At 42.6% G+C, this 27,586-nt stretch overlaps 1 protein-coding gene across 3 annotated transcripts; it reads right to left on the reverse strand.

Annotated features, from left to right (window-relative positions):
* Positions 1-362: 362 nt before the first annotated feature.
* On the reverse strand, positions 363-27,293 carry acin1b (apoptotic chromatin condensation inducer 1b). 3 transcript variants are annotated; one of them, XM_076289062.1, is made up of 17 exons: positions 27,140-27,293; positions 23,817-23,882; positions 19,689-19,800; positions 19,361-19,437; positions 16,217-17,788; positions 15,946-16,004; positions 12,834-12,975; positions 7,384-7,429; positions 5,489-5,631; positions 5,054-5,200; positions 4,348-4,522; positions 4,112-4,257; positions 3,748-3,855; positions 2,400-2,507; positions 1,822-2,173; positions 1,426-1,526; positions 363-1,175 (listed from the first exon to the last, which is right to left on the reverse strand). In XM_076289062.1, the coding sequence occupies exons 1-17, from the start codon at positions 27,275-27,277 to the stop codon at positions 702-704; spliced, it is 3,966 nt and encodes a 1,321-aa protein (XP_076145177.1). In that variant the 5' UTR covers positions 27,278-27,293; the 3' UTR covers positions 363-701. The 3 variants fall into 3 exon arrangements, with proteins under 3 accessions (XP_076145177.1, XP_076145176.1, XP_076145175.1); XM_076289061.1 differs by having other exon boundaries at positions 4,112-4,522; positions 19,361-19,434; XM_076289060.1 differs by having other exon boundaries at positions 4,112-4,522.
* Between the last annotated feature and the right edge of the window lie 293 nt (positions 27,294-27,586).

A 27,586-nucleotide genomic window follows, 5' to 3' on the forward strand; every position in this document is an offset into this window, starting at 1 on the left:
GAGAAATTAAGACTATGAAGGTCTCATGTAGTCTTTGAGAGATGCAGGCTTTTGATCAGCCAGGATGTTTTGGGACATAGCAAAAAAAAAAAAAGAAATAAATAAGAGGTGACGGGTGAAAAAAAACTAGTGCAGCACTGAACCGTCACTCCCTTGTGGCTCTTGAACCTTCCCTTCACGACCCCATCCCGAACCTCCAAACTGCTTTTATAATATTTAAATCACAACGCCAGTGCTCTTTGAATACATAAAGGAAGAATTGTGGTGGTGGGGGGTTAAACAACCAATACATACACACAGCATCAAGCCAAAACATTCCATACAGCAACATAATTAAAAAAGAAAAGGGGGGGGGGGGGGGGCCCCCAAAACCTTCACTGGTAGAGCTGTGACGGGACGAGCCCTTTGAGAAGAGGGCAGGCGGTTCCTGAGGATGGGCTATAGTTAAGCAAGTAGATCGGGACACAAACCTTCAACGAGTGACAGTGTATACTAACAAAGAGCGAGTGGCGACAGTGTGTAACTGGGATGGAAGGGTGGGAAAGGGGAACTGGGATACAGTAAGTATTTTCTTCAGTGTCTGGGGACAGTGTTTTCCCCCGACTATTACACACACACACACACACACAGGCAGGCGTGCATGTCTGTACAAACACACACACACACACACACACACACACACACACACACTCTCTGAAAGCTCAGTGCCGTCTGTCTCTGAAGGGGTTGCTGCGGCTGCGAGAACGGCGACTTGCCCCGGCGCCCCCGGACCGCCTGGGCTCTGCTCCTTGGCTCCGGTAGGAATCCCTCCTCCGGTCGCTGTCCCGGCCGTCGCGGCCGTCTCGACCTCGGTCACGCTCGGGATCTCGCTCACGCTCCCTTTCCCGATCCCTCTCCCTCTCCTTATCTCGCGGGCGGTCCCGCTCTCCTGGCCTGTCCCGCTCTCCTGGCCGGCTGGCGGTGGCACTGGTGGTGGTTGAAGCTGTAGCTGCCGCACCTCCTCCTCCTCCTCCTCCTCCTCCTCCTGGGCCTCCTCCTCCTCCATCTCTGTTTCGGCCCTGGGTCCCCCGGTCCTTCTTCTCCTCCTGTTGCTTCTTCTCTTCCTCCTCCATCTCTTTCTGCCTCCTCTCTCGTTCCTTCCTGCGCTCAACACGCTGTTGATCCCTCTGCACGGACTAGACATGGCAGGAATGTTAAGTTATGACTGCTGGAGATTAGGGCATGTCAAACTGTGGTCTGGGTAACCTGCCAGTAAACGATTCTATCTTCGTGTGTTCCTGTGTCTCTGACAATGGCCCCATGTGATTTCTGATAAACCATAGAAGGTGTGTGTGTTTGTGTGCGTGTGTGTTTGCGTGTGTATATGTATGTGTGTGCGCGTGTGTACGTTTGTGCGTGCGTGTGGAGCACGTGTAAGAAACCAACCTGTTCATCCGAGAGAGGGAGCCAGTATATGCAGGGTGCTGCTTTGGTTTTGCGGAACAGATCATCCAGCAGTTTGGCAGGAGGTTCCTCTGCTGCCTTCTCTGTTGCAGCGCGTGGGGGAAAAGAAGTGCAACAGTAGTTACAAACTCATTGGAGATACCAGAGAAACTTCCACACATCCCTGCGCCCTCTAAAAGCATGCTCTAATGACCACGGTAGGCACAATATGCACTCTAAGCATATTACTAGAACCAAACCAAAAGCCTAATGACCTTAACATGGAAGCCCAGTACCATTTCCTTACCCCTTGTCCCTCGAAACAGAGTGGCAAGACTAAAGTATAGGGGTGGGAATATTCCCCTTGGACATGAGACACCACCAGCGCCTTTGACTTACTCTCCTCTTCCTTTTTCTCAGTCTTCCTCTCCTGGCTCTTTCCCCTCTCTCTCCGGCGGCGCTCACGAGAACGCGATCGCCTGCCGTCTCGCTCCTCTCCCGCCTTGCCGAACTCCCGCACTTTGTCGCGGTCCCACTCGCGCTCGGAGCGCGTCCGCTCCCGCCGCTGCATCTCGCGCTCGCGCTCGGCCCACTGGTCGCGCACGTTGCCCGTGCCCGTCTGGCCGCGCTCCAGGTTGCCCATGAGCGGGGGCGGCCCGGTGGCGCGGACACCAGCTCCAGGTCCGGGAGCCTGCTGCTGACCACTGCCCTCAGGAGTCCAGTCTGGCTTCAGACCCTTATGGAAGTCCAACTACATGAACGACAAACAAACACGACAGTAATGTTTCTATTTGAATGAAAACATGCAGATAGATACACAAAAACAGACAAGATGTTTGTTACCTCTGCTGCTACTGAAAAAAAACTATTAAAAGACAATTATATATATATATGTATTTCGGAGTGCGTCCATCTTTATCATTTTTGGATATCTGGAGAAAACTTGTTGTAATCCATGCCCTCAGTACAGGTCTCACCTCGTCCTGCTCACAGAAGTCCACATTGAGCACTTTGGGGTTACTGAGGGGCCACTTCACACCATGAAGGGCAGCACGTGTTGCAACCGCTTCCTCTGTGGTCGAATACTGCCAAAGAGAGGAAGAACAAACTATTAAGAGGAGAAATAAGACATTTCATATGACAGTTCTACAACTCCAACAGTGATAACGTATTCCTCCATTAATGCCTTGCTAGTATTTAGAGATGCACCGATATGGAATTTTAGGGCCGCTAACGATAACCGATATTTATTGGTTTGTTGTGGCCGATACAATAACCGATAAAAAAAAAATAAACTGAAAAAAAATTGTGAAAAGTGATTTGGGGAAAGCATTTAATAAGCATAATTTTATTGCAGTAATTTTACCTACCACCAAATGATGGACAGAACTCATAATAGTCCTCAATAGTACGGCAGTCAACAACATAACAGTAGCCTAGCCCTACAGTATGTGTGGCTCCTTTAAGTAAACCTGACGCCAGTGAATTGCGAGCGAGTGGCTAGATAGTTTGAATCGTTTTCATTTAGGACTAAACGCTCATAAACGCCTCAGTTTGGAATAAGCGACCAAATCAGTGTTTGTGAGGGAAACTTAGGTTTAGTTTCAACTGCGGGTAACTGAATAAAACTCTGTATCTTATGCTTATGTCCGTCTACTCTGTTGCGCACAACCTGCTGCAGCAGAAATGAAAGGAGTTAGCCCCGAAGGTTTTAATAACTTATTATGATGACCTGTCTGGAACTGAAGCACGAATGGTTAGCATATTTCTAGGTAATAATACAAACCCCAAGCTAAAGTAATGCAAATATAATGCCAAAACACAAGTTAGAACTAGGCCTACTTATGTACTCGTCCCACTAACGAGTTTGTTTATTTGTTTCCCCGACCAGTGCGGTAAAATGCAAAAACACCAGCACAAGACGGCTCTAGATAGGGCTGAGCTCCGCTCTGTTAAGGTTAAATGGCGGATCATTCACGAGAGGATTTTGAGATGCACAGATTCCCAAATGAACGCATATCCACAGATTTTGTTAGAGTGGTGAAATACATTCACACCGCTGACATTATATTGAGGAAAAAGTATAGCCAACCAAGCTCAAATAGCTCAGTGTAGCCAGACGGACCTTACGTAGGCCTAAATTAGGACTTTAAAAAATATCGGCGCAAATTATCGGCCAGAATTCTGTTATCGGACCGATAATAATATTTTCATTTTTTCACTTATGGGCTAATAATATATCGGCCGCCGATATATCGTGCATCCCTACTAGTATTTTTTTAAAATTTTACATAAACACCAAGTAGGACATCAGCGCTGTCTTACAGTGACAAAACAGTGGGATTTAATCTTGTCGATCCAAAAGCCCTCCTCCACCATAGTGCCCGTGCGGCCGAGCAGTTCTTTCAGCTGCCCGAGGGTGAATGGGCGCACCTACAGTAGAGGAGCAGTCAAGTGAGATGACACAAGGCGGGTTAAGTCATGTCAGGGTTTAAAAAGGTAGAAATCCATCACCTTCATAGTTATAATAATAATAATAATAATAATAATACATTTAATTTTTATAGCGCTTTTCAAGACACTTTGGTTGGTTGATTGATTGGTTGGTTGGTTTCTTTTGGTCTGTGAGACCCATCACTAACTTCAGGAAAGGGTTGCATTTAAATACACGTGTGTGAGTTGATCTCACCAGGTTTCGGACGTGGACTATCTTGGAAATCTTGCCGCGTGGTGGTGACGGCTGTTTGCTGACTTGGACAGGGTCGTCGATGGTGATGGACACACCTGACTTCTGCTGGCTGAAGGAGCGTCGGGTCACAGAGTCGCTGGGAGCCACTAAAGGAGTAGAGGAAGAGGGGAAATAAGGGAAACTCGACACAAACGTCACACAAAACTCACATTCACTATTGGATGATGGCCATTTACCTTTCTTGACTTCTGCATCTTGGTTTAAAAAGCCACCATGCTTCTCCATGGTGTCCAATGAAATTTCAGACCCGTCGTCTAGACGGGCTCGTTTCCTTTCATTCTCCTTGGCTTCCTCGTCTTCCTCCTCATCTAGCTCTATCTGTCCATTCTCCTGGTCCTCTGAAGGGACCACCTAAAAAAAAATATATATATCTATCACAGTCTGGTTCCCTGATGCACTCCTCCTCTGTGCAAGTCAGGTTTTCAGCTCAGTCTTAGTCATAGTGTCAGATCTAGACTAGTAAAACTATGACAAAGGTAGAAAAAAAACAAGATTGTTTGAAAGGACTATAAATTCCACTGTGATCACTAAAACTACAGAGAAGTGCCTTCATCTGTATTTCATGCCTCAGTGTCAAACCCAACACTGCACAACTTGGTGTGAGAATGTGTCCCTGAATGTAAATGTGAAAAAACATTTGCATATAGTAAAACAGTATATGTGTAGTAAAGCAAGGATTTTTATCACCTCACTCTAATCACATGGTGCAATTGTCCCACGGTCACACATACCAGTACCAGTTGTGAAGCAATATAACCAAGAGGACAAAACCTATTTAAGTTGTTAGTTGAGCAGCTAAATGCCATTTCACTACATGTTATATGCTATGTATCTGTTATGTATGTGACAAATAAAAAAAATCCTTGATTCTTGGAAAAGTACCTGTGTAACGGTGCGCCGGATTTTCAAGTCCCTGTCAGGCTCTCTGTCCTGCCGTTCAGCACTCTCCTCCTCCCCTGAGAGACATACATCTTCTGGGTGCAGCTCCACCACAGCCTCCTCCGAGGTCTTGATATCCGGTATTAGGGACTGAGATGACCGTAACAAAGAGTTGATTAAAGATACATAAGTTAAAGGAGAATTCCGGCGATTTTTCACATAGATCTCTGTTTCTTGAAGTCACCGAGTACTGTCGCTACTTCTAAATAGCTCAAGTTTCTGCACCCAACAGCTAGAGTTGCCAGGCAGCTACAGTGCTACACTGTATGTCTAAAGTGTTACTCAACAACAACTACTGTAAGAAGAAATGCTTAAACTGGTCCATTTCATGAACTGGATTAACTTTTTTGTTTGTTCTTGGTTTGGAACTTCTGATACCTTGAGGGAGTCAGTGGTGATGCTGATTGACGGTTTCTTGGCCGTGACGGACGTGATTGAGCCCCATCGCCTCTTTCGGCTCGCCCCACCTGGCGACTCGGTCTCCGCAGAACCACTTTCTGCACCACCTGGAGACTTACTGGCTGCTCACACACACACAAACAAACAAACAAACGTCAGTCAATTTACAAGTATTGCCTCAAAATAAAATAAATGTCAAGACTAATTTTAGCACTTCCCAATGAATGAGTGCAGGTATGCATTGGGTAAATATCTACATACCCTTAAAGCACTTTATGTAGGGGGGTTATTTCACCAATGAGTAGCCAGGCCCACTGGTTGCTGTTTAACTATCCATAAAAGCCTTCCCTCATCACAGTTCCACATTATTTATGCAACACTAAAACAGAGGTGTGGCAACAATCCCTGGAATGCACTACTGTAATCTCAAGGATTACTGGAGTTCAACGGCATCACCCAATCCACAACAAAAGACAAAATATACTGCTGAAATAACTGCTATAAAATCAAATACTCAAACAACAGTATGGGGAATTTCAATCCTGTGGATAGAGCCAAAGGATTACATTTCCTTACTTTAGCATTTTGTTAAATAATAACAACAGTGTGGTATACAGCGACAGTACCCTAGCAATCTAATTACTGCAGTTTAAATTAAAAAAATAAAAAGTACAAAAAAATAACCAATATCAACATCAACATCAATTGGAGCTGATAAAAGGCTAGCACACTAACTCATGTCTTATGATGATTTGTTGATGAATGTTGCTATTTTTGTATACATTTCCGCAAGGTAGGTGATCCAACCCAGATAAAAGCAAACCCCTTGGCCACTAATTTGAACGGCAGGTGTGCTCATCTGTCCTTCACACGTTCCACCATGAAATTTAATTTAAAAATACATTTTATGATAACACCCATACTAGTTGCTTGTAAAAACATTCTTTAAAAAGTGACAAATTGTTTCCAACTGTCTATTTACCATCTTGCAGTTAAACCCAATACAGATCCTTTTGCTACTTTTAGTCAGTACACTTTTTCATCATGACTCATGAGCACAGGAGGTCAAATTTGGAAAGACATGTTTCACAAAGCTCAAAAGGTGGATCATCCAATCTGGAGGCCAAAACTACAAAATAGTTTGTTAAAGCGCCACCTTGTGATTCGTTTTTGTAATGGCAGAGGTGACAAATGGTTCTGGAAATTATTACAAATTTGAGACCAGACAAAGTTTGCCAAACTTCTTTACAGAACAATTCAATATACAAAGGGAATTGGAATTCCCCATACTGTTGTTTGAGTATTTGATTTTATAGCAGTTATTTCAGCAGTATATTTTGTCTTTTGTTGTGGATTGGGTGATGCCGTTGAACTCCAGTAATCCTTGAGTATATTAGGGTTCATCCAAACTATCTCAGCATATTTGGTAATGTGTTCTGAGCCTGGCTTATGAGTAAGTTTATCAGTTATCTGTACTCTGAGGCCTCAGTCTAATCTGCCATTTTAAACAGAGATTTCATACTCAAAATAAGAAAGCCCTCTAAAATAGATTTGTATGTTAGAGAAGACTGGTACAGTGGTTTCTTTAAGCCAGGTGCAGGACAAAATATCCAAAAGTAAAACAAAAAGAGGTAATTTCCACACACCGGAGTTTAGCTCCCAAATTTTTAATTAAAACCAGCTACGTTTTCGACCTTCTTCTTTGCCTGAAGACGACCCAGATGGGTCAAATCGTTGCTGGTTTTAATTGAAAAAAATTGGGAGCTCAACTCCGTTGTGTGGACGTTGCCTCTTTTTTTTGTTTTACGCTAGAAAAGTTTTACGTTTATGTTAGCGAAGACCTCTGACGGTTGAGAAAAGTAAGTTGTACTTACTACTCAGAGAGATCTTTCGCGTTGGAATCCCTTTCGCTGAGGCGCTCTGCAAGGCAAAGAGGACAAACAAACAAAAAAAGACCCCACAGGGGTGTACGAGATGAGATGGAGAGACTCAAACAAGCACAAAAATAATGAGAGGGACAGAGAGAGATGGGAAGAAAGGACAGACAGGTAAGGAGGAGAAACCCATGAGTGAAAAATTTAACCACTCCAACAAACTACCGTTACCATGGGGATCAACATTTTTAAAAAGTCAATACAGAGACACAGTCGCTCCAGTGCAAGAAAATCCCAAATTGGTCTCAGCTTACGATACAACAAACCAACGGACTTTAAAGCTTGGAAGCCATTTTAAATGTGTCTGCCCAAGCCAAGCAACGCTGATTGACAAAGTAAGAGACCTCTCAATGGGCTCACAATAGCTACAAAGTCAGCTTACATTAGCTACAAAAAAGATGTATAGCACAACAGGCGTGATTTATATTACAAATATGCCCTGACTATAAAAAAATCCTTAGCACAATAGCCTTTAGTGCCTTTACCAACGGAACAGCCCAGTCCAAGATCAGTCTCGTTTGATTTAAACAGACAATTGGGCATTACATCAGTGTCCCTTGGTGACTTGCTTACCATTTGATGGTAAACATACTCACAATAAGGAGTTCTAATTGGACAGAATGACATGGACATCAATCTGTGGATACATCGGTTATAGCACACAAATTATGGTATCTTTAGGCTCTCTTCTCATATTATTATTATTCTTTTTTTTTTTTTTAAAAACAACGCACTGGAGTTTCTGTCTTCCTGAATGACGGCCCTTCTTCTACCATTGTCATTTTAAGTGAGTATGGCTGCATAGGTTATTTTAAAAGGAAGTACACTGAGGTCTATTCCTGAAGGCATGCGGTGCCACTTAATTCTGTACACAATGATGACACTTCCATCTCCAGCAAAGCTATAAAAAAGGCCATTGGATTATTTCACAATATTAAAAACACTTCATTACACATTAAAAAAGTAAAACTGTTTTGCACTCTCTGAGTACTGTGAAGAAACGGTCATGTCTATTAGTTAATGGAAAATAAATCTATCTTGTAAAAAATGTACTTCCTTGTACCATTGACACCTGATTCTTCACTGGCTTGGCTATGGCCCAATCGCATGGCAGTGTGCACTGTATCTAGGCAACAAGGGTCCAATCAGTGACCGGTAGATCAGTGAGGCTGACAAGGTGTAAGTGCCAACTGGCCACCTGACACAAAAGTCCCCTTTCTGCTTGGTTGGGTCCATCACTTATAGAGCTCTGCAGTACTGTCAGCATCATAATACAAAGTCTGTTGTTGGGGCAATGGTCTCTCTTGAAATGGGGGTGCCTTCGAAGTGGATGCTGTGAGTGAGAAGATTACTTATGTCCATCTCACAAGTGCAACTGGATATCCAGGAGTGAGAGAGAGTGTATGTCCATAATGCATCAATGCAAAACCAATTCAGCATGAAACTTCATATACCAAAGTCATGGATGGACATCTCCAAGACCAGGACACCAAGCCTAATTTTCGTGCTTCAGTGCAAACTGGGATTTAAAACTTCTGTAATTGTTCATTGGTTGTTGGATTGCGTGATCAGTCAAAAGTCTTTGCTAAATCCAGGCGTGGTAATCCATTTTTTAAGTCTGAGCTTATGGAAGTGTCTTTTGTTTTCCAATCAACGTGTCAGGAAAACATTGGGTGTCCTCAAAATATTGCCACATATGCTTTCAGATGAGGAAACTTGACTTGGTGTCTATGGAACACATCATGGCCCAGTCCAAACCCACAAGGGAAAATGGGTTAACTCCATTTCAGCAGCAGCACTATGATGAGCTCACTTGCATCCTTCTCACCAGAGTGTGCAGATCTGGAACGTTCAGTCAGAGTCCTTTCGAGTTGGTCAGTGCCGTCAGAAAGGCTCCGCCTGCCAAGTCTGGGCGAGCAGGACAAATGGCAGATGGCCGCAGCACAAGCTAGACAACAAACGTGTGCTGTTTGCAGAGGGAGAATCCAGGGCTTTCGGAGTTCTTCCTCAAGCGATTTACGAGTTTCTGGATTTTTCTTGCACTGGTAAGAGAGGGCATGAGATGGCCACCACCCACATCGAATGTCATTCATCCACAGCTGGGACGATTGGGGAAGGGGGAGCAGAGGGCAGGGGGAGGGAGGGGGGAGAGTTGTCAAAGTAAAAGTCTTTTTTTTTTTTTTTTTCCTGTGTGCCTTCTCAGTCTTAGCAGTGAGATGCTCTCGAGTGTCCTTGCAGCTTTTCCACAGGTTCTTGCTAACTCAGTGCAGTGGTGAATCTGGGGAGCCTAGCTCAGGTACAGCCGACACGCTTAGGCATAGCGACACAGGAGGTGGAGGAAGAGGAGCAGTGGTAGTGGTGGTGGTGGTGTTGATGTTGGAACAGGAGGTGGAGGAAGTAGGCAGGTACCATTATGGGCAATGAAGGAGGGGAGGGCACCTTCACAAAAAAGCAATCAATTGGGGTTTTCAACAGTCAGGCACACCACCAAATACAGAGTTGAGGCGAAAGGCTGAGGGAGGGTGGGTAGGAGGGAGGGAGGGAGGGTGGGTAGGAGTGAGGGAGGGAGGAAGGGAGGGAGAGAGAGAAAGAAAGTGGGACAGAGAGAGAGCAAAAGTGGGATAGCAGAGAGGAAATGGAATGTGAAGAGGCTGAGAAGAGAGGAGAATAATTCAGACAGACCTACATCTCTCCCCAGACATTTTAAGGGTCCATTAACCCCATCAGTCCCACAATCTGTCAAATGTAATCAGTCCAGATGCATGTTCATTTACGCAACGGACAGTAGCATGCGTCATCTTCTGACAATTATGGTGTAACTATTCACACTGTGTTTAAGTAAGACTTTCAAACAACACTAGAAAGAGTAATGGCATTAGTGTTGAGAGCTAAAAGCTAAATATGCTCTAAAACCCCACAGTTCTTAATGGGAATTTACATTTTAACCAAGATAATATGGTGGTAGCATATTATTCTACTTCTGGGACCAACAGGGTTGGACAAGACAACACTTCCCCCAAACACATACACATTCAAAATAAATATGTCTGGCTTTATAAACTGATTTCAACTTCAAGGGATCAACTGACTTCCACTAGGCTTTTTTGAGTATCCTTGACTTTATATCCAGGAGTTGGGAAGCTAAACTAAGCTAACAAGGAAAAGTGTTGTCCATATTAGGCTATACTTACTTAAAGGTGCAATAGGCAGCATTGTCTGTGAAGAAACTAAATATTTTTTAGGCTTTTTCCTATCTATACTCATATCATTATTCATCAAAAGGTATTGTTGGCTAGCATAAGATAGTTACCAGCTAGATAGACAAAACTTGCACCACGCTCATAAGCAGATTAAAAAGCCCAAGTTATCGTCACGGCTGCTCACTCATGCTTTTCAAGGCCATCACAGAGCCAAAGACTATTTCTAATGACAACTGACCTAATTCAAAAAACTTAAGATGGGGCAATGTCTCATTACAGACCCAAATGCCACCAAGCTCAGCTCTGAAGATGTGAGGGTTATGGTGTTACCATTATGATACCCAGGGTTCCTACACATTTTGCATTTCAAAATTCCATACTTTTTCCATACTCCAATTTCCAAACTTCTCGGTAGATTTTTCTGACCATATTCTCGACATTGCGGCCACTTCTGGTTTGGGATAACTCGGTGAAAACAAAGGTATGGACAACTGAAGTGAATTAAAAAATGACACTTAATATTCGTCCATTAGCTGGGTCATTTTTAGTTGTATCTTAGTTGTATCATAGTTGTATCTCGACGATGGGGACTGATAGTTAAGCTACACAACAGTAGGAATGGTTCATTATGACCTGAGTGAAGTGATTAGTACTGCAAATGCAATAGTCTGGAAACACAAATATTTCTCCATACCCTTGTTTCTTTTTTCCATACTTATCCAGACCTGGAAATTACTAAAATCAAATTCCATACTTTTCCAGGTTTTCCATACTGCGTAGGAACCCTGGATACCTAAAATGCACTCTATTCCCCCAAACAAGCTTTAATTATCTGTGGGATGAAGATCTGTATCTCAAATGCTGTGTCCCTTTTAGTCACTATTCAGGAATTTTATATTAAGATCTGGGCCTGTATTCACAAAGCATGTCACCTTACCACTAACAGTACTTATAGGTTGCAATCAAAGACTCTAACAAAGTGTTCTCCTAAAGTCTACTCACTAAGCTGCTGAGACCAACTTTTACAAAGAAAAAGTTGAAAAAGTCTCTTTAAGCAGAGAGAGAGAGACTCAGTTGGTATGGTCTCAAGTAGGGCTGAAACAATTACTCAAACAACTCATAATTTGATTACAAAAAATGATCGAGGCAAATTCTCTGCCTCAAGGCTTCGTTTAAATCCTACCACTTGCGTTATAAGGCCTGATCAGCTCAGGGACCATTGTTTCACACGGACTCTTATTACTGACGCGCACACCACTTTCAGAATTAAGTTGGCGCGATGACAGAGAGCCAAGAAACCGTCCGTAAAAGATGGCAGAGAATGAGAAAGTTTTGGGATCATTTCAAACTTAGAAAAGAAGACAACAAGGTGAAATGTGTCCACTGCAAAGCAGAACTGGAGCCCTAGTGTCAAGCCTGCTTTCAAAGACTTCTCTAATTGGTTGATGATTGACATGTTTGTGCCAGCAGTGAACAGGCATGTGCTTCGGAGCCTACCAAAAAAAAAAAAAACAATCAAATTGACACAGGCTACACATCACATAATACGCTTCCCACAGGCCAAGTATAAGTGGGCTGGTCATTCCCTCATGATGGAGAGGGTGTAATACCTTTAACAGTAATTATCCAAAACATTGTATGACAGATGGTGGAATGACAGAAACTGATTATATTCTATTAGTTTTGGTGTCTGGTCTACTTTTTCTTGAACTACTTTTAGTAAAAAATGACTGAAACACATTAGTTTACTTTTAGCTCTTTAAGCTTTCTGAATACATGCCCAGATTTTTTCTGATTATTTTTTGTGGTAAACAGAAATTGCCATTTTCATGTTTCTTGTTCTTTTTTATTTTATTTTTTTAAAGAAAATGCTACCTACTGCACCTGTAAGGAATACCTATGTCAAGGAATATGTTGATTACATCTATTATAAATATCAATAATGTCAACGACAGTCTACACAAAACCAGATAACAGGGAACATGGGCCAATTTCTCCTGGCATCCCTTGACATTATTCTGCAGAGGGTCAGGAGAGAATGAAGAAGATAAACCCATCACCTCACATATCTACACTACAAGACAACCTAGGCAACTCCTCCATCTCAACACACACACCAGCCAGGGCCTCACCTTGTGACCTCACCTACCCCCTGGGCATGAAACTGCCATTGCTAGGGTTAATTCTTACCTTGTCTGAGAACTCCTCATTAGGTTCTGGCTCAGCCCGAGTGTCTGTCTGACCCTGGGGGCCCGGACGATCAAGAACCCCCTCCATCGTCTCCATGGCAGCCGGATCTGCTGACTCGGAGAGGGCAGACTCTTTCACCTCCCTAGAAAGAAAGAAAGAAAGAAAGAAAGAAAAACAAAAATAAGCTGGTTTAAGCTACAGGGTACCAAAAGACACAAGTGATAACACACAGGTGAACGACTAAATTAGAGTGACAAGAGAGAAGACAAATAACAGAACAAAACATTAGGGTTGTAATGGCTGATTGACTGGTAAATGAAAATAAGGTGAACACTAGGAATTATTTAATTTGGTTATTGTTCATTTTACCACATTCACAATAAATAGAGACCATAGTCTGTCTATATTTGTTGCATGTCTGGCTCTCCCCTAATAATTATGAATACAGTGATGTCATTAGAGTCATGGAGTCCTCTTGTTATATTGTATCAGCTTAGCTCATAAAATTGTGGCGATCAGCAACTGAAAACATATCCTCTATTTCTTTCGATTTTCTTCTAAAACTTTAATTACACTAAACCCTTCTTTTAACAAGTAAACGAGACTGAACAGAGAAATACTCGTCCACCTCATGTTCTTTAATTTACGAGGCCAGGTGCAACTTAGCTGAACGCGACCACGCTAGTCATTTCATAAACGCACTTGTATAAAGCTCTCAAAGACGCGGAAGAAGCTTCACATTTTTTAATAATATTGGTGTCACCCCTATATCGAGGCAACACCTTACACGTATGTTTCTCTTTTTCGTTTGTAGGAGCAAGCTTGTCCTCACCCGTTTTTGTGACCTTCGAAAAGCATCGTCTTTGGTTAAGCGTAATAGCTGTGCTAACCGTAGACGCGAGGTGCCGAATGCAAGAGCCGGCAAATTGTGCAATGCGTCGGTTTTATGGCAGCGGCGTAGAGACGGCAGCCATGTTGACTAGCACAAACAGGAACCATAGGCAGCCTAAAAAAACAAGGGAAAGGACCCACACGGCTTTGGCCCTCTCCCTCTCCAAGGCAACATGCTCGAGGCTGTCGTTTTGAGTGCCTGACAAGAAATATGACCGACTGATGTCGGCTTGCCATATCTCATTCGGCGACCACACACAGTTTGTTACCTTGGAACGGACACGATTCGACAACTTCTCAGCACGTTCCATTACGGTATGAAACATTTCCCCACTCATGCAGAACAAAACACATTAACAGCCTGTTGGAAGCCTGTGTTTTTATGTGATTAATACAACATGGCAGAAATAAAGTCATGGCCAAAGTTGCTTGATTGTAACCCTATATCATGCCCTAAATCATTTTTGAATCCTTGGTATTAAGACTCTAGAGTTGCAAGAGGGGGAGGGTCGCCTTCCATCACTCTGTGCTTACTGTAAAAACGGAGCGGGGCCTTACGTCCTGGCAGAGGTCAGTGCCCTCTCTGGGTGCCCTTATAGTTACTGATATTTCATCTTGGTTACATCGTCTTCCATTCATGGAAAACAGAATAACCCCAGCCACAGCTAACAATAACACCAGAAATTGACACTGTTTTTCTGCTGTTTAAATTATCAAATGATCTGAGAACTATTTCAAACATCTTTGTCAAAGTTGTCATGTTTTTGTGCACAGAATATTAATAATATATTGAATATATACAGTTGAATGCTGAGATGCTATGCCGTTTTTAAGTCATATGCAAACCATACTTCTTCCATCAACATAAGATGGAGGCTGTGCATTCTTGGTGGTGGTGGTGGTAGCAGCAGGGTGGTGCAATCTTTATTGCCAAGAAACATTTAACATTCTTAAAATTGCATCTCTAAGTGCAATCATAAGTTTATTATTTTAAGGACCACTTAAAACAAAGCCTATGAGTATTGTACGTATTTATGTATAAATAAATATGTATATATAGACCCTTTCAACAAGGTAAACAAAAACAATGCTTGAACATTCTATTTGGGCCCCAATCTACTTCCTCTGCATTAAGATAACATACGGAATGTTAAAAAGGAAGTCTTGTGGGGCCAACTATGATGCTGATAATGGAACTCTCTTGAAAGGGTCTATACACTCTGATCTAAGTCCACTCAGTCCTCTGTTCAAGTCCTATTCCAGTGACTGCACAGAAGAGAAACTTAATTTGTGGTTCTCAATGGAAAGTTCTTCAGAATAATGCCACAAGACGACGTCTTATTTCTGACACATGACCACAGACCAAAGGTTCCACTTGATGCTGAGCTACTAATCTGCAGTCTTTTTTCAGCTGCATGTGGTCATCCTGTAAAAAAAAAAATGAAAACGATCCTCCTCCTCCTTTTAGACCAACAAAGGCACTCTTAGGTTTCACTTGGAGACAGCGAAAGGAAATACGCCTCGCCCTCTTACAAATGCCCGTTCTGTGGCAGCTGGGCAAAGGCAAACGTTAGCCACAAGTCTTATACAGAATAAGCCATGCCCTCACCAAAGTCATGGCGAAATTCATTTTGCCACTCCACCCATGAAGGTATGGGGAGCCCAGAAAACTCGCCTTTCCTAAAATAGTTCTGGACGAGGCCACTCTCAAACCGGCCAACAGGGGGAGCTGGCTTGCAGGGAAAAATGCATTTGCCAAGCAAAGTAAACGATTCTTTGACCTAAATGGTCATTAAATCTGTCTTGTGTGCACAGCTTGTATGATTTACTTCAAAATCAGTTCTTTTTGCAAGACAATCTACAAACCTCTTTTTTCAACATATTTTCACATGTAGGCAAAAATGCCTTTTATGTATGATGTGCAGAAATATATTTTTTCTCAGTTTATGCCACTTATCAGGTGAGTTTTATGTTGTGCATTAGATAAAGAAGTTAGCATATGTCCTGGTATTGTGCAGTGATTTAGAGTGAAAGTTAGTGCCGAAAGATTAGCCAATATGGTCAGAGAAACACATTAGATAGGAGAACTGGACTGCTTGTGAATCTTTTGACAAATGTGTGGTAAGTGTCAGGCTGAATTATAAATAGATAAATAGATGTATGTTTCAGTCTGAAACTGTATGCTTGTGTGGGTGAGGCAGCAGCACTCCTGTAAGCCAACCTGTGAGTGTATTCACTTCCATCGCCTTTGCCATCAGATCTTCGCTGGTCTTGCTTTCCCTGAAATCAAGCATGAGGATGAATCACAAGAGGTAGGGACAGGCTGCTTATGAAGTATAGTGAAAAGCACAAAGGAGCACACAGGATTCATTCATGGCTCTGTGAACTAATAGTGTGGACAAGAATACCCTCCACTCAAGTAAAACATTTGTTTTGTATAATTATAACATGGGTTAAAACAGCAGGAGACTGTTCACCCTTTAATCTCACACCTTTTTCTGGCTCACGGAAGAGGACTTATCCTCGGAGTCGGAGGACCCAGAGGAGTCCGAGTCGGAGGATGAGGAGTCACTGGAAGCAGAAGATCGACGCTTGCTACCCTGCTCCTTTCCACGGCCTTTCCTTTCAGCCTCAGTGTCATCTGGTGGGGGTGAGGGAGGCAAGAGAGACGCAGCCTGGGCAGTGCCCTCTGATGGCTGTCGTCTGCCCGCTTGTTTGGGCATCTCGGTGTCTGCTGTGCTCTCAGTGACAGGTGGTTGGGCAGTTTGCTGGTGGCTGCCGGTGAAGAGGATGCTGCCCCTGTGGGCAGCTGGGGGCTGAGGACTGGCTGACGTGTCGGAGCACGTGGGCTCTGATTTGGTGGGCGACAAGAGAGCCTTTGGAGGGGGGACATCCGAGAAGGTGCGTCTCTTGGTCGCAGGGGGGGGGAGAGAAGATGCAGTGGTACCAGGAGGGGAGGTGGGGAGAGAAGCATCAAAGAGAGGCTGGACGGTCGTCAAGGAGGTCTGCTGTCCGTGAGAGTCTTCCAGTTTGTCTTTGTCTGCCTTGGCTGCTTCTTCATTCTCCCTTTTCCTCTTCTCGTCTTCAGATGGACCTTGCACGTGTTCGGTCTCCATATTAGCCAGAGTGGTAATAACGCCTCTTGTTGAGGCCCCAGAGCTGAAGGTGATGGTGGGTGCAGCGTCTAATCCATGGGGGAGGGAGACAGGTTGGGCACCAGGAGAAACCATCTTATCTCCACTGCTGTGAGCATCTCCATGGAACATCACTGGACCCGGAGCAGCGGAAGGTGCTCCTTCCTTCTGACCGGCTGCCGCCGATGCTGCCGCTGCACTTTCCTCCTCGAACGCCCCCTCGAACCCCTCTGACTCCATCTTGCGGACCAGCAGGCTGAGGGGTCCACGGCCAAGTTTGGCAGGGGGTTCGGGGCTGCTGGAGCGAGAGCTGGAGCTGGAGTCTTGCCTCTGGAGGCCGGCAGGTGGACCCTCGGCCACAGCCACGGCTGCTTGGTTCAGGTCGGGTGGACTCTGCTTGGGGGTGTCTGGCAGGGGGAAGGACAGCTCGAGAGGAGGCGAGGGTGGAGGGGTGGGCTGGCGAAGCTGAAGGGGAGGCTGAATCGCGGGTTGAGGGGGAATGTGCTGTGGTGGCTGGAGCTTACGCCGGGACCTCTGCGGGGTGGGGAGAAACTGCGCCGCCACCGCCGCCGCTGTGGCAGCAGCTTTCCGACCGCCGCCCCTCTTCCCAGCAGCAGGTCCCCACTCCTCCTCTTCCTCACTCTCGTCGTCGTCGTCGTCATCGTCATCACTGTCCTCCTTGACAGACTGGCTGACCGCTTGCTGAGCGAAGCGACTGTGCTGGAGCACTGATGAGGCGGACCCAGCGGCAGCGTAGGGTGTGCTCTGGCTCTCCTGGAGCTGGGCCATGTGCCCGGCTGGGCCTTGGCGTTCTGGTTCGCCCACCACACGGACAGAGAGGGACGCCACAGCACGCGGTGGACCATCTCGGTCCTGTCCTCTCTCCTCCTGTGGCTCCATTAGTGAGGGCCGGGAGGGTATGACACTATGCTGTAAAGTGAGAAAGGAGAACTTAAAAAAAAAAACATCTAAAATTTTAAATAAAAAATAATGTGTTTTGTTTGCCTGTAACCAGTAAAAATGCAGTAAGGATTTGTATAGTTATTTTCTATTGCTGTGTAGTTTTTTGTATTTTATATCAGACACAGTTATTGTATTCTTGCACTTTTCACCTTTTTCACTTCCCCCATGACACTAACTACCATAACATCTCACTAAATCACTTTCACTTACGCATACTACATCAACATCAGTTCCCTGCCTGGAATGTGAAATCTGGATAGACTATCAACTCAAACTCTGGATAGACAATCAATATTACCATCCTTAGGGCCTGTGTCCACCGATCGCGTTTTTTGCGCCGAAGGCGGCTATTTTCTATACAAATCTTATAAAGTTCAGCGTTCATAGCGCTCAGCGCCCTCGGCGGAAAAAAGCCTTCGGCGCTGACCTTTTTCCCCCGTAGCGCTCTGAAAGTTGAAATCTGTTGAACTTTTAGAACAGCGCTGGGCTTGTCAATGGCTGTTTCTCAAAGTCGGAAGAAGGATTCATGCTTGGTAGAACTTAGCTCTGCTGAGTCAAATCCTTTAAAGACGAGGCAAGGCTTTTTTCTTAGCGTTTGGAAAACACACAATGGAACAGACTAGGGAGTGTGCGGGAAGCTGCAGGTGTGCGTTATTGAAAATCATGCCTCCTGCCCGCTTTTTGTTGAAAAACAATGAATGCACCACTGTCATTCTCCCACGTGAATAAATTAAATTATATATTTTTTATTAATTTGCCAAAATAAAACACAGAGCAGCAACCATTAAGCAAAATCGTAAAGAAAAAACTGTACTATTTAGCTCACTTTCACAATCGTTGGAAAAGGTTCCTAAATGGCTTCTTTACATGATTAAGGTGTAAGAGTTCAAAGTTGTAAAAAAATGACCTGAGCCCATATTTAATTTATGCTACTTTACATAGAAACACTAAGATGATGTTTGCATTTATATACATAGTGAACTGCCTTGTTTAGTACAGATTTTAAATCCTCCATAAATGTGTGCACAGGGTTGTGGGTGTGCTGAGCACTCAGAGGATACACACATGCATCCTAAAAGATTTGGCAAAACGAAGGACTTCGGCCTTGGTAGAATTTGGTTGACTTTGATGGATGCTTGACATTGAAACAGTACTTTGTTGGGACATGATGATGTAACATAGCAATAACAGCCTTGAAGGACCCCACCTTGACTTTTAAAAACAGCAATGTCACTTCTCTCTCGACGACCGTAACCTAGCAACAATAAACAGTTGACCGAATCGCTCTGAAAATGAGGTTGAGGGAGCTATCGGCGCAAAAAATGTGATTGGTGGACACAGGCCCTTACAGTGTTGAAACGAAAGTGAATATTTCTGTTGTTCTGTATGTGTGTGTCATAAGCTACTGGATGCCTTGATTTACCTTGAGATAAATAATCAAACCATCTATCTGTCTATCACAAATGTGCACTTGTGTAACACAAGGTCTATCATTCAGACACATTTAACTAGTACATGTGAGCGGCTGCAGAAGCTGACCTCCGGTCGATAGGAGGAGTTGTCATTGGCCTCAGTGTTGTCCTCATCCTCACCACCTGCAAGGCTGTCCATGCCTGCTGAAAGACCAGAAGCAGAGGAATCACATGTCAGCAGCTTTGGAAATGTGCTAATGCTAATATGGACTTTGCTAAGGTCCTCCTGACGCTCCGCCACTGTGACAACTTACTGATAGGGAGCCAATACAAATGCTCTATTTAGAGAGCTGACAGAGAGCAGATACAAAAAATAGTGGTCCATAATTCATAGGAAATGGTGGCGCCAACATTTATCAAAGATGCAGGTTGCAATGTGGATTTGGTGACATTACCTTCTTTGTCAACAGCATCATTGGCCTCCCTCTCTAGTCTCTGTCGAAGTAGTTCCTGTTGCTTTGCCAGATACTGTTGTATGAAACTGTTCTGACTCATCTCCGCACCAATCTAAGGGAAGGAAGGGGAAACATATTAAAGCAGGGCTCCAGACTAACTTTTTGCACTGGTTGCACTGGTGCGCCTAACTTTTTTTTCTTAGGTGCACCAGCACAAAAGTTAGGTGCACCCAAATTTTCAACCACATCGCATTTAACAACGCAGCAGGTTCACTTTTTTTCCTTAATTACTGTCCTATATAGGTTGTCCTATGACTTATGATTTACAATTCTACAAGAAAAGTAACTTAATGAAGTGTTGGTGCTTTAAGTGCTTCACTGAGCTGAAATTTAAACTTAAAACATCTCAAGATGTATTAAATAAAAATAACAGTGAGTAAATTAACAGTGCACGTCTTTTAAGGGCTTCAAACTGCACATCTCATGGCTCAATGTTTTACATACTATCCTTCATGATCTTTAGGCCTTGGCTAAACCAGCTCGCCATGCTAGCATCTTCCATAGAAATGTATTTGAGCACAATTTAAAGAAATATTCCAAGTAGCCTGGGGGATTTTTATGTGATTTTGCAATGATGATTGCAATAATCATTTGACAGCCCCACAATGCAATTTACTTTTTAATTTTAGTATTTTAAAATTTTCAATAAGAACATGGTTAATGCAGTAACGAAATGGTAGGCCTATTATTATAGGCTATTGCAATGACTTGCCATGCTCGATCTAAATGTGTCCATTCAATTCACCGTACACAATGACCACTGTATACATGCAGGGAATATTCGGGCTTTAAATGTAGCAGCGTTATTCAGTTTGCGCCAAATAAGTATAACTATATAAGTATAAGTATAAATACTTTTTTGATCCCGTGAGGGAAATTTGGTCTCTGCATTTATCCCAATCCGTGAATTAGTGAAACACACTCAGCACACAGTGAACACACAGTGAGGTGAAGCACACACTAATCCCGGCGCAGTGAGCTGCCTGCAACAACAGCGGCGCTCGGGGAGCAGTGAGGGGTTAGGTGCCTTGCTCAAGGGCACTTCAGCCGTGCCTACTGGTCGGGGTTCAAACCGGCAACCCTCCGGTTACAAGTCCGAAGCGCTAACCAGTAGGCCACGGCTGCCCCAATAAATACCGGATTAAATTGATTAATGCCATCAGAATGAGTGTACAGAACTCTCGCGCAAAACGAATATTGCTGTTGAAAACCGGGTTACCCCCTGCATGTAACTGCGGTCAATGACGCACTCCTTTTAGGCGATATCTGTATCTCTGTCGTTCGGTCGTTGTATGCATTGTTTGCCATTTTAAGACGTCTTTTCATCTGCAATGCAACTACATCCACTCTGTTTATCTGACGGGTCTCTGACCTCCCTCTCTCTCTATCTGCAGCACACGCATTTTCAAATTTACACACAGGCACTGGGCCACGGCCAATCAGAGGGGAGGTCCCGCCCTTCACTATCTGTGATTTGTTTAAACCACGATATTGGCCAAATATGTGTCTGTTATTGAACCAAAGGTAGAGTTTCAATGCGGACACTTTTTCCTCTCTCGAATAGCTGGTCGCACCGGTGCTACCTCCGATTTTTTTAGTCGCACTTTTGAAAAATTAGGTCGCATATGCGACCAAATTGGTCACACTCTGGAGCCCTGTAAAGGGTAAAATATATATAGCAATCCATTTCCTATTTGAGACTCATGCAATAACTGAACTGATTTGTAATAGTGCATGCTTTGGGTCTCCAGTTCAGTAATTAACCCTTAGAACCCTAAGCTGTTTTTAGGGCATTTTCACTACCTTTATTCATAAGGATTTATTCTGGTCATTGTAAGTGCCACACACATATATTATATATTGTTTTTTTCAGGAGAGTCTAGGCTATTCAGATCTGCCATCATTTCATGTATTAATACTAGCATTGATTTTCAGCATTGAAAATTCTTATATTTCGACATGTATCTCACCACAGCAAGCTCACAGCTCTACATGCATTTCATGTGTGTATAGGGCAGACTGTCCTGAATCGGGCTATATAATTGCCATGTTGGAGGGATACTCTGGGGCTGAGCAATTTACAGAAATATTTGCTGTGTGATTTTCGGAAATAAATGGCATTTTTTATTTAGTGATGAAAAATGACCTTTCTGCGCTCCATATCTGTGACACGAACTGATCTGACTTGACTTGACCCGAGGTTGCGTGTTAGCCTGCATGCCTGTGTGTATGCAGTCATAATAATTCTCAACTCTTTACTGCATTGCCATGAACAAAGTAAAGGCAAAAAGGTGTTTATTTGTTGAACAAATTGGGATGCAATGTGAGCCTTGAATTATTTTGCTGTCACTTTGTCTGTTTTATAACTCAGAAGGATGTACTTGGTATCAAATGATAGCTCTGAGTCTCCTCTTTCATCTGACATGCGTGGCATATCTATGCTATCACGGGTCCGCGAGTAATTCAAACGAGAGTAATGAGTGTGCAGCGTTGGTTTGTGTACATGACGTTATTATTTTGCAGTCACTTCGTCTGGTTTTATAAGCCAGAAGGATCGATAAACATGGTACCAATGGATAGCCCTGTGCCCCCTCTTTCATCTGATATGCTTGCCATATCGATGCGATCACGGGTTCGCGAGTAATTCAAACTAGAGTAATGTGTGTGCAGGTGAACGCAGAGAAGTATAGACTGTAAATATGATGCAATTTGATTTAATTTCATGATTTTTTCTAATTTTCATACTTGATCGTACAGACAAGTGTGTAGTCTCGTTGGAAAGCCCCACTTCTGCTCTGTCGTGCAATAAAGGTTTCATCTCGCTGCGATGAACCGTTCCAGAGCAATGTAACAGAGAAGAAAGGGTGTGTTTTTTGACGCACTTTGCGTCAATCGGGTTCTAAGGGTTAATAAGTTATTACGACAACTAAATATGACATGACGCAATTGTGGTTGCAAAAGTTAATTGAACACAACTTTGTGGAGCATCAAGTTGTACGAGTTCCTTGGCCCCATGCATGTACATATACAAGGATACAAGGAAGTTTATTGTCACATGCATATAGTTACTGGAAGTAAGAAATGCAGTGAAATTATGTCTGGTGTCAGCCTATTAGTGCATTTATGGGGGGGGGGGGGGGGGGGGGGGGCTTTAAGTAGCAAGGGCTGCATAAGAAAGGTGGGGGAGGATGGGGGGGGCACCAACAAGGATATATGTAACAATATATGTTCACAATGCACTTCTCCCATTTAGACACTCAGCATATAAAAATGTTGCTTAGTTTTCTGCAGCACCATTCATTTGTTGCACCTGGAAGATATTATTATTAATTAAATAAGTGTGCACAGCTATCTAGCTAGGTCAGAAACATGCCTTTCACCATAACAGTGAAGCTACACTGAGCGCGTAACTGAAACGCTCCGTTTGAGACACGCAAAAAACAGTTTGGAAGACTGGTCTATTTTTTTCGAACGTACGCACCGCTATCACGTCTGGTGTAGCTACTTCCATTGATTATAGTAGAAGCTAACTGTGTAAAGGTGACATTGTTAGAAATGTCATTGCACGATATCCTCCCATGAGATTTTAAAGGCTGAAGTCTTTGAAGTGTATCAATGATGAGTAATAACAGAAGAGATATATTTCCTCCCTAATGAACTCACAAGGCTTCTACCATACAGTCTGCTCGACCATAAGTCAGAAAAACTATGCCCTTGGTATTACATATTAATCCCATTGTGGTGTAAATGTAAAGGGCTGTTCCAGAATATCAACACAAATATTTTATTGAAATTTAATAATGAAGTTGCTTAAATATTTGTAATGGTCAACTTGGCTTTTAATGTGAGAAAAAGCAAAAAGCTTACGTTGCCACTGCATATATCCATATACCGGTAACTATACTAGATCTGACCAAGAGACAGGTGCCTTTCTCAGGAGCCTCAACAAAGAAAAAAACTACTGGCATCTACTGCTCCCCCGGGGGGCTGATATAAAAACGGACCAGGAACCAATGTGTGGCGGTCTCACCATGGTTCTGATTGGAGTGGCCAAAGCAATGATCTCACCTGAGAGTTGGGCTGCAGCCCAATATGAGGGGTAGATGTCTTCTGTAGGTTCTCCAACATGAGAGCCTGTAAACGAGCACAATCAGAGGTAAACTGTTATGAAGACAAATCTTCAAACAATTGTTTCAAACAAACTCAGTTTCCAATTTTTATTTTCTATTACTACTAAAATAAACCCTCACCACTATTTGAGTATATCTACATTTTCCTTCTAGTATGCAATGAAAAGTCTGTGTTTAAATTACGGTATTATGACAGTTTCGTCATTACTCTGTCATTACTCTGTTTAACTGTTTTAGGACTGCACTGGGAGGACTGGTAGTGCAGAACTGTAACTTTGATGCCTAATCTTGCCAGATCAGATGAGACCTTGCCTTGTGAGGTGGAGGACATCAGGGAAAGATTGTTTACATGTTGGTACTGGGATAGTATATATTTTAAAAACAAAACAAGAACTCATGCATATGGACATGTATGTATTTTTTTGGCTTTTATTTTCCAAAATCGCCAAACTGCACAGGCTTGTATTTGAGACAGGCCTTTTAATTCCTTTCACACAAAAAATTTCCTCTGCAAAGATGGGAAATATTATCGAATTAGTTATTTCAAACACGTTGAATGCGTAGGCTATCCGATGACGGATCATTCATTTAGTGTTGAGATGTTGTTCATTGAGTGTTAATAGAGAGATACAAGCAATAACGATCCAAATAGCGGGGAGAGCCGGGACAGATTCAACACGTTTTTATCAAACGTAATTTACAAAGATATTGTACCACACTGAAAGGTAATATTGGCGGGTTTTAGGAGATTAAATACAACCCGAAAACAGACCATGCCTCTATTTGAGCCTGGCCTTTATTAATTTAAACCTGTAGCCACACCAGGCGTGTAAAAGAGACAGGCAACTATTTGAGTTTTACGGTAACTGCAGATTGTGACCAAATATTTAAGTCATTCTATTATTGAATCAGGTTATTAGTTTATGTATATTTATGTTAAGCACCCAATCAAAAAGCAATTTGACAAATTAAAGGACACCAGGTGTATATTTTCATAGTATTATGATATATCAATGGTATTCAACTGTTGCACCTCACATATGGATTGTAAAATATATCTGTCTAGCCATTTCAGTTTGTGTAATTAATGTCTATTAATCATATTCTCGTATCTTAGTTAGACATTTCCTTTACATTCCATCATAGCAAACTATACAATCAATCCACAAAACTGTCTTTCCTTTAATTATCTTTTGAAGAACTATCTCCATGCATAGTAGGAAACAACTTATCCTATGTTTGTGATTCTGAGATTTAGTTTTTAATGCGGGCAACATTTATCCTGGCTATGTCAAAGTTGTAAAGTGGGATGGATTTATTAAATGCAACCTTTTCTTTTATGATCATGTTATGACACTAAGCTTCAGTACACAGTTGCTCATGTGTATCATTACAGACTTTGGTAAGATGTAAGGTGGTTACTAAATCTAAAGTACTGCAACTTTGTACAAATTGTATAAATGGCATTTGAATGCTCCCACTGGCTTCACAGTACTTGACTTTTACACAGGGATATGGGAAATGAAACATCACTTATCACAAAACTGTTTTAATTAACCTATAATTAGGTAATAACTCAACAGCCTAATCAATATGTGCCTTCTGCATTCCACCCAAACTTCCATGTGTGTAAAAACAACTTCCATGTGTGTAAACAACTTTGGTAAGGTCACATAATTGACAAGCAGGTCCAAGTTGGGCCTTGTCCTTATTACAAAAAGAAAATACATCTTTTTTCCCCCCTTCCCTTGGGGCAGTCACATGGAAGAGATATTATCTTAAGACAAATACATGTATGCTAAATAATGCAACTAGGTCTAGACATACATTTAATTTTTTTAAGTAACATTTTCTAATAAAAAATTTAATTAAGGTTTGTACGATGCTTCCCTGAGACCGCAAAGGTTTATCGTTGTGCTGTGCCAAATTATCGGCCAGGACAATCACCAGATATTACAAGATTTTACAACAGATATGACAACATGCTAATAAACACTTTAAAAAGACGCGGGAAAGCCCCAGGTAGTTAATAATAACTTGCAAGAATTAATCCACAAAATAGCATTTGGATTATTAGACTACATAGTTTGCTTTATCCCAAGTTATTTAAATTATATTTTATATAGACTATAGCCTACACTGATTCATTTTTGTCATGTCGGATGTTCAAAAGTTCCCGTTCAAATGTAATTAATGTACTATCACGGGTGTTTAAGGTGTGTTTTACTGGTATTACAACTGTATAATAGGTTTTACAAAGTAATGGTAGTTTTGAATTAAAACGCACATTTTCAGAGAATACGCTGCATAACCTCCCCTGACAAATTCTATTTAACGCGCTATCTGAATCGACTGTATCAGTAAGTTCTGTTACTGGAAATTAATGGGCGTTGTAGTGAGGATACATGCAGCATCCAACCTCAATAGTGTAACGTTACCACTTATTCAACATTTTAACGTCAACGTTAGTTCGGCCTACAATTCGTGTGCGTTTTAAATTCACTTGTTTACCGCAACGTTAGTTAGCTAGCTAAAGTTAGCTAAATTAGCTAACGTTAACATTATGGTAGCAAAAGGAAGGGGGGGGGGGGGGGATCAAACTAACGTAAGTTAATAAGACCGTTAAAATAAAAAAATATATAACGATAGATAACTGGTAGCAATATGGCCACGAATTAGCACGTAAAAGCCATTTAATGTTATTTGTGGTTGACGGTAGCCTATGACCAATTACAACACTTCAATTTTATGCTATTCTGTTCTGACAACAGTTAACGTAAACGTTACGTTAGGCTAATAAGTTAAATAATGTTAGCGATTGGATGTTTCATTCCAATCAGACACTGCAGTCCAGTTACAGAATGGTAGTTTGCTGTGTGAGCCATTTGCTTCACCATTCCTGAACACCACGCCGCTTACTTGACGAAACAAACATCAACTCAAGGGGAGGAAACTCTGGACAGCACTATCAACTGACTCACGTAAACACAACGAACGCGGGCCATCTTGTCATAATACGGAGTTAGGTTTTCGCAGAGTAGCTGACTAACTAGCTTCACATATGTGGTAAGCAACGTTACCTAATATTTATTAATGCAATTTATTAGGGGGTAGGGTGCAGCACCTGCAGAATCAAGCACGTAATAACCAATATTACTATGCAAAGGCTTCTCGCATATGTCCACTGATGCTTGGCCTATCCGACGAGACTCCGACTGAACTTGATTTTTTGCGGAAGCAAAGTATCGTGACCAAACTTACCCCCTTAAGTCGCTTGACAAGTGCATTTTTCTGACCGCTTTTTGGTAGACCTCTTTTTTCCAATGCCGTTTTCAAATCTGCCACACGAAGGGAATTAAGTGGTTTTCCATCCAAGGTAACGTCTTCGAGTTCCGCCATTTTGCTCTTCCTTCACTACTAGCGCACAAAATCAACGTACTCTGTGGCGCGCGTGCGTCAACATTCGAGGATAGGATATTTCCGGAATCGAATGGTGCTACGGGCCGTTGCATGTGTGTGCCTCTGTCAAACTGTTTACACGAAGACATTTGGGCATAAATCAGTAAATTTAATTCAGTAAAACAACCCCATCGTCGAAGTACTTCAGTGGTGCTTCAATAGAATACAAACTAAACCCCCATTGACACGTGCAGTGCTCAGTTGCATGTGAACATAATCTGCTAAAGACAGAATTACAAGTAGACTAGA

Source organism: Alosa pseudoharengus, unplaced genomic scaffold (assembly GCF_046254945.1).
Source record: "Alosa pseudoharengus isolate Yale_2024_CS ecotype anadromous, Long Island Sound unplaced genomic scaffold, YU_APseudo_1.1 YU_APseudo_1.1_scf_17, whole genome shotgun sequence".
In the NCBI taxonomy this organism is placed as follows: Eukaryota; Metazoa; Chordata; class Actinopteri; order Clupeiformes; family Clupeidae; genus Alosa; species Alosa pseudoharengus.

What these genes read in the sequence shown, in the direction of transcription:
- acin1b (XM_076289060.1), bottom strand. Translation starts at nt 27,277, where the DNA reads ATGGCGGAACTCGAAGACGTTACCTTGGATGGAAAACCACTTAATTCC. An exon ending in TGAGAAAAAGGAAGAGGAGA is followed by an intron (nt 1,527 to 1,821) that starts GTAAGTCAAAGG and finishes GCGCTGCAACAG; the next exon opens with AGAAGGCAGCAGAGGAACCT. An exon ending in TCCCTCTCTCGGATGAACAG is followed by an intron (nt 1,176 to 1,425) that starts GTTGGTTTCTTA and finishes TGCCATGTCTAG; the next exon opens with TCCGTGCAGAGGGATCAACA.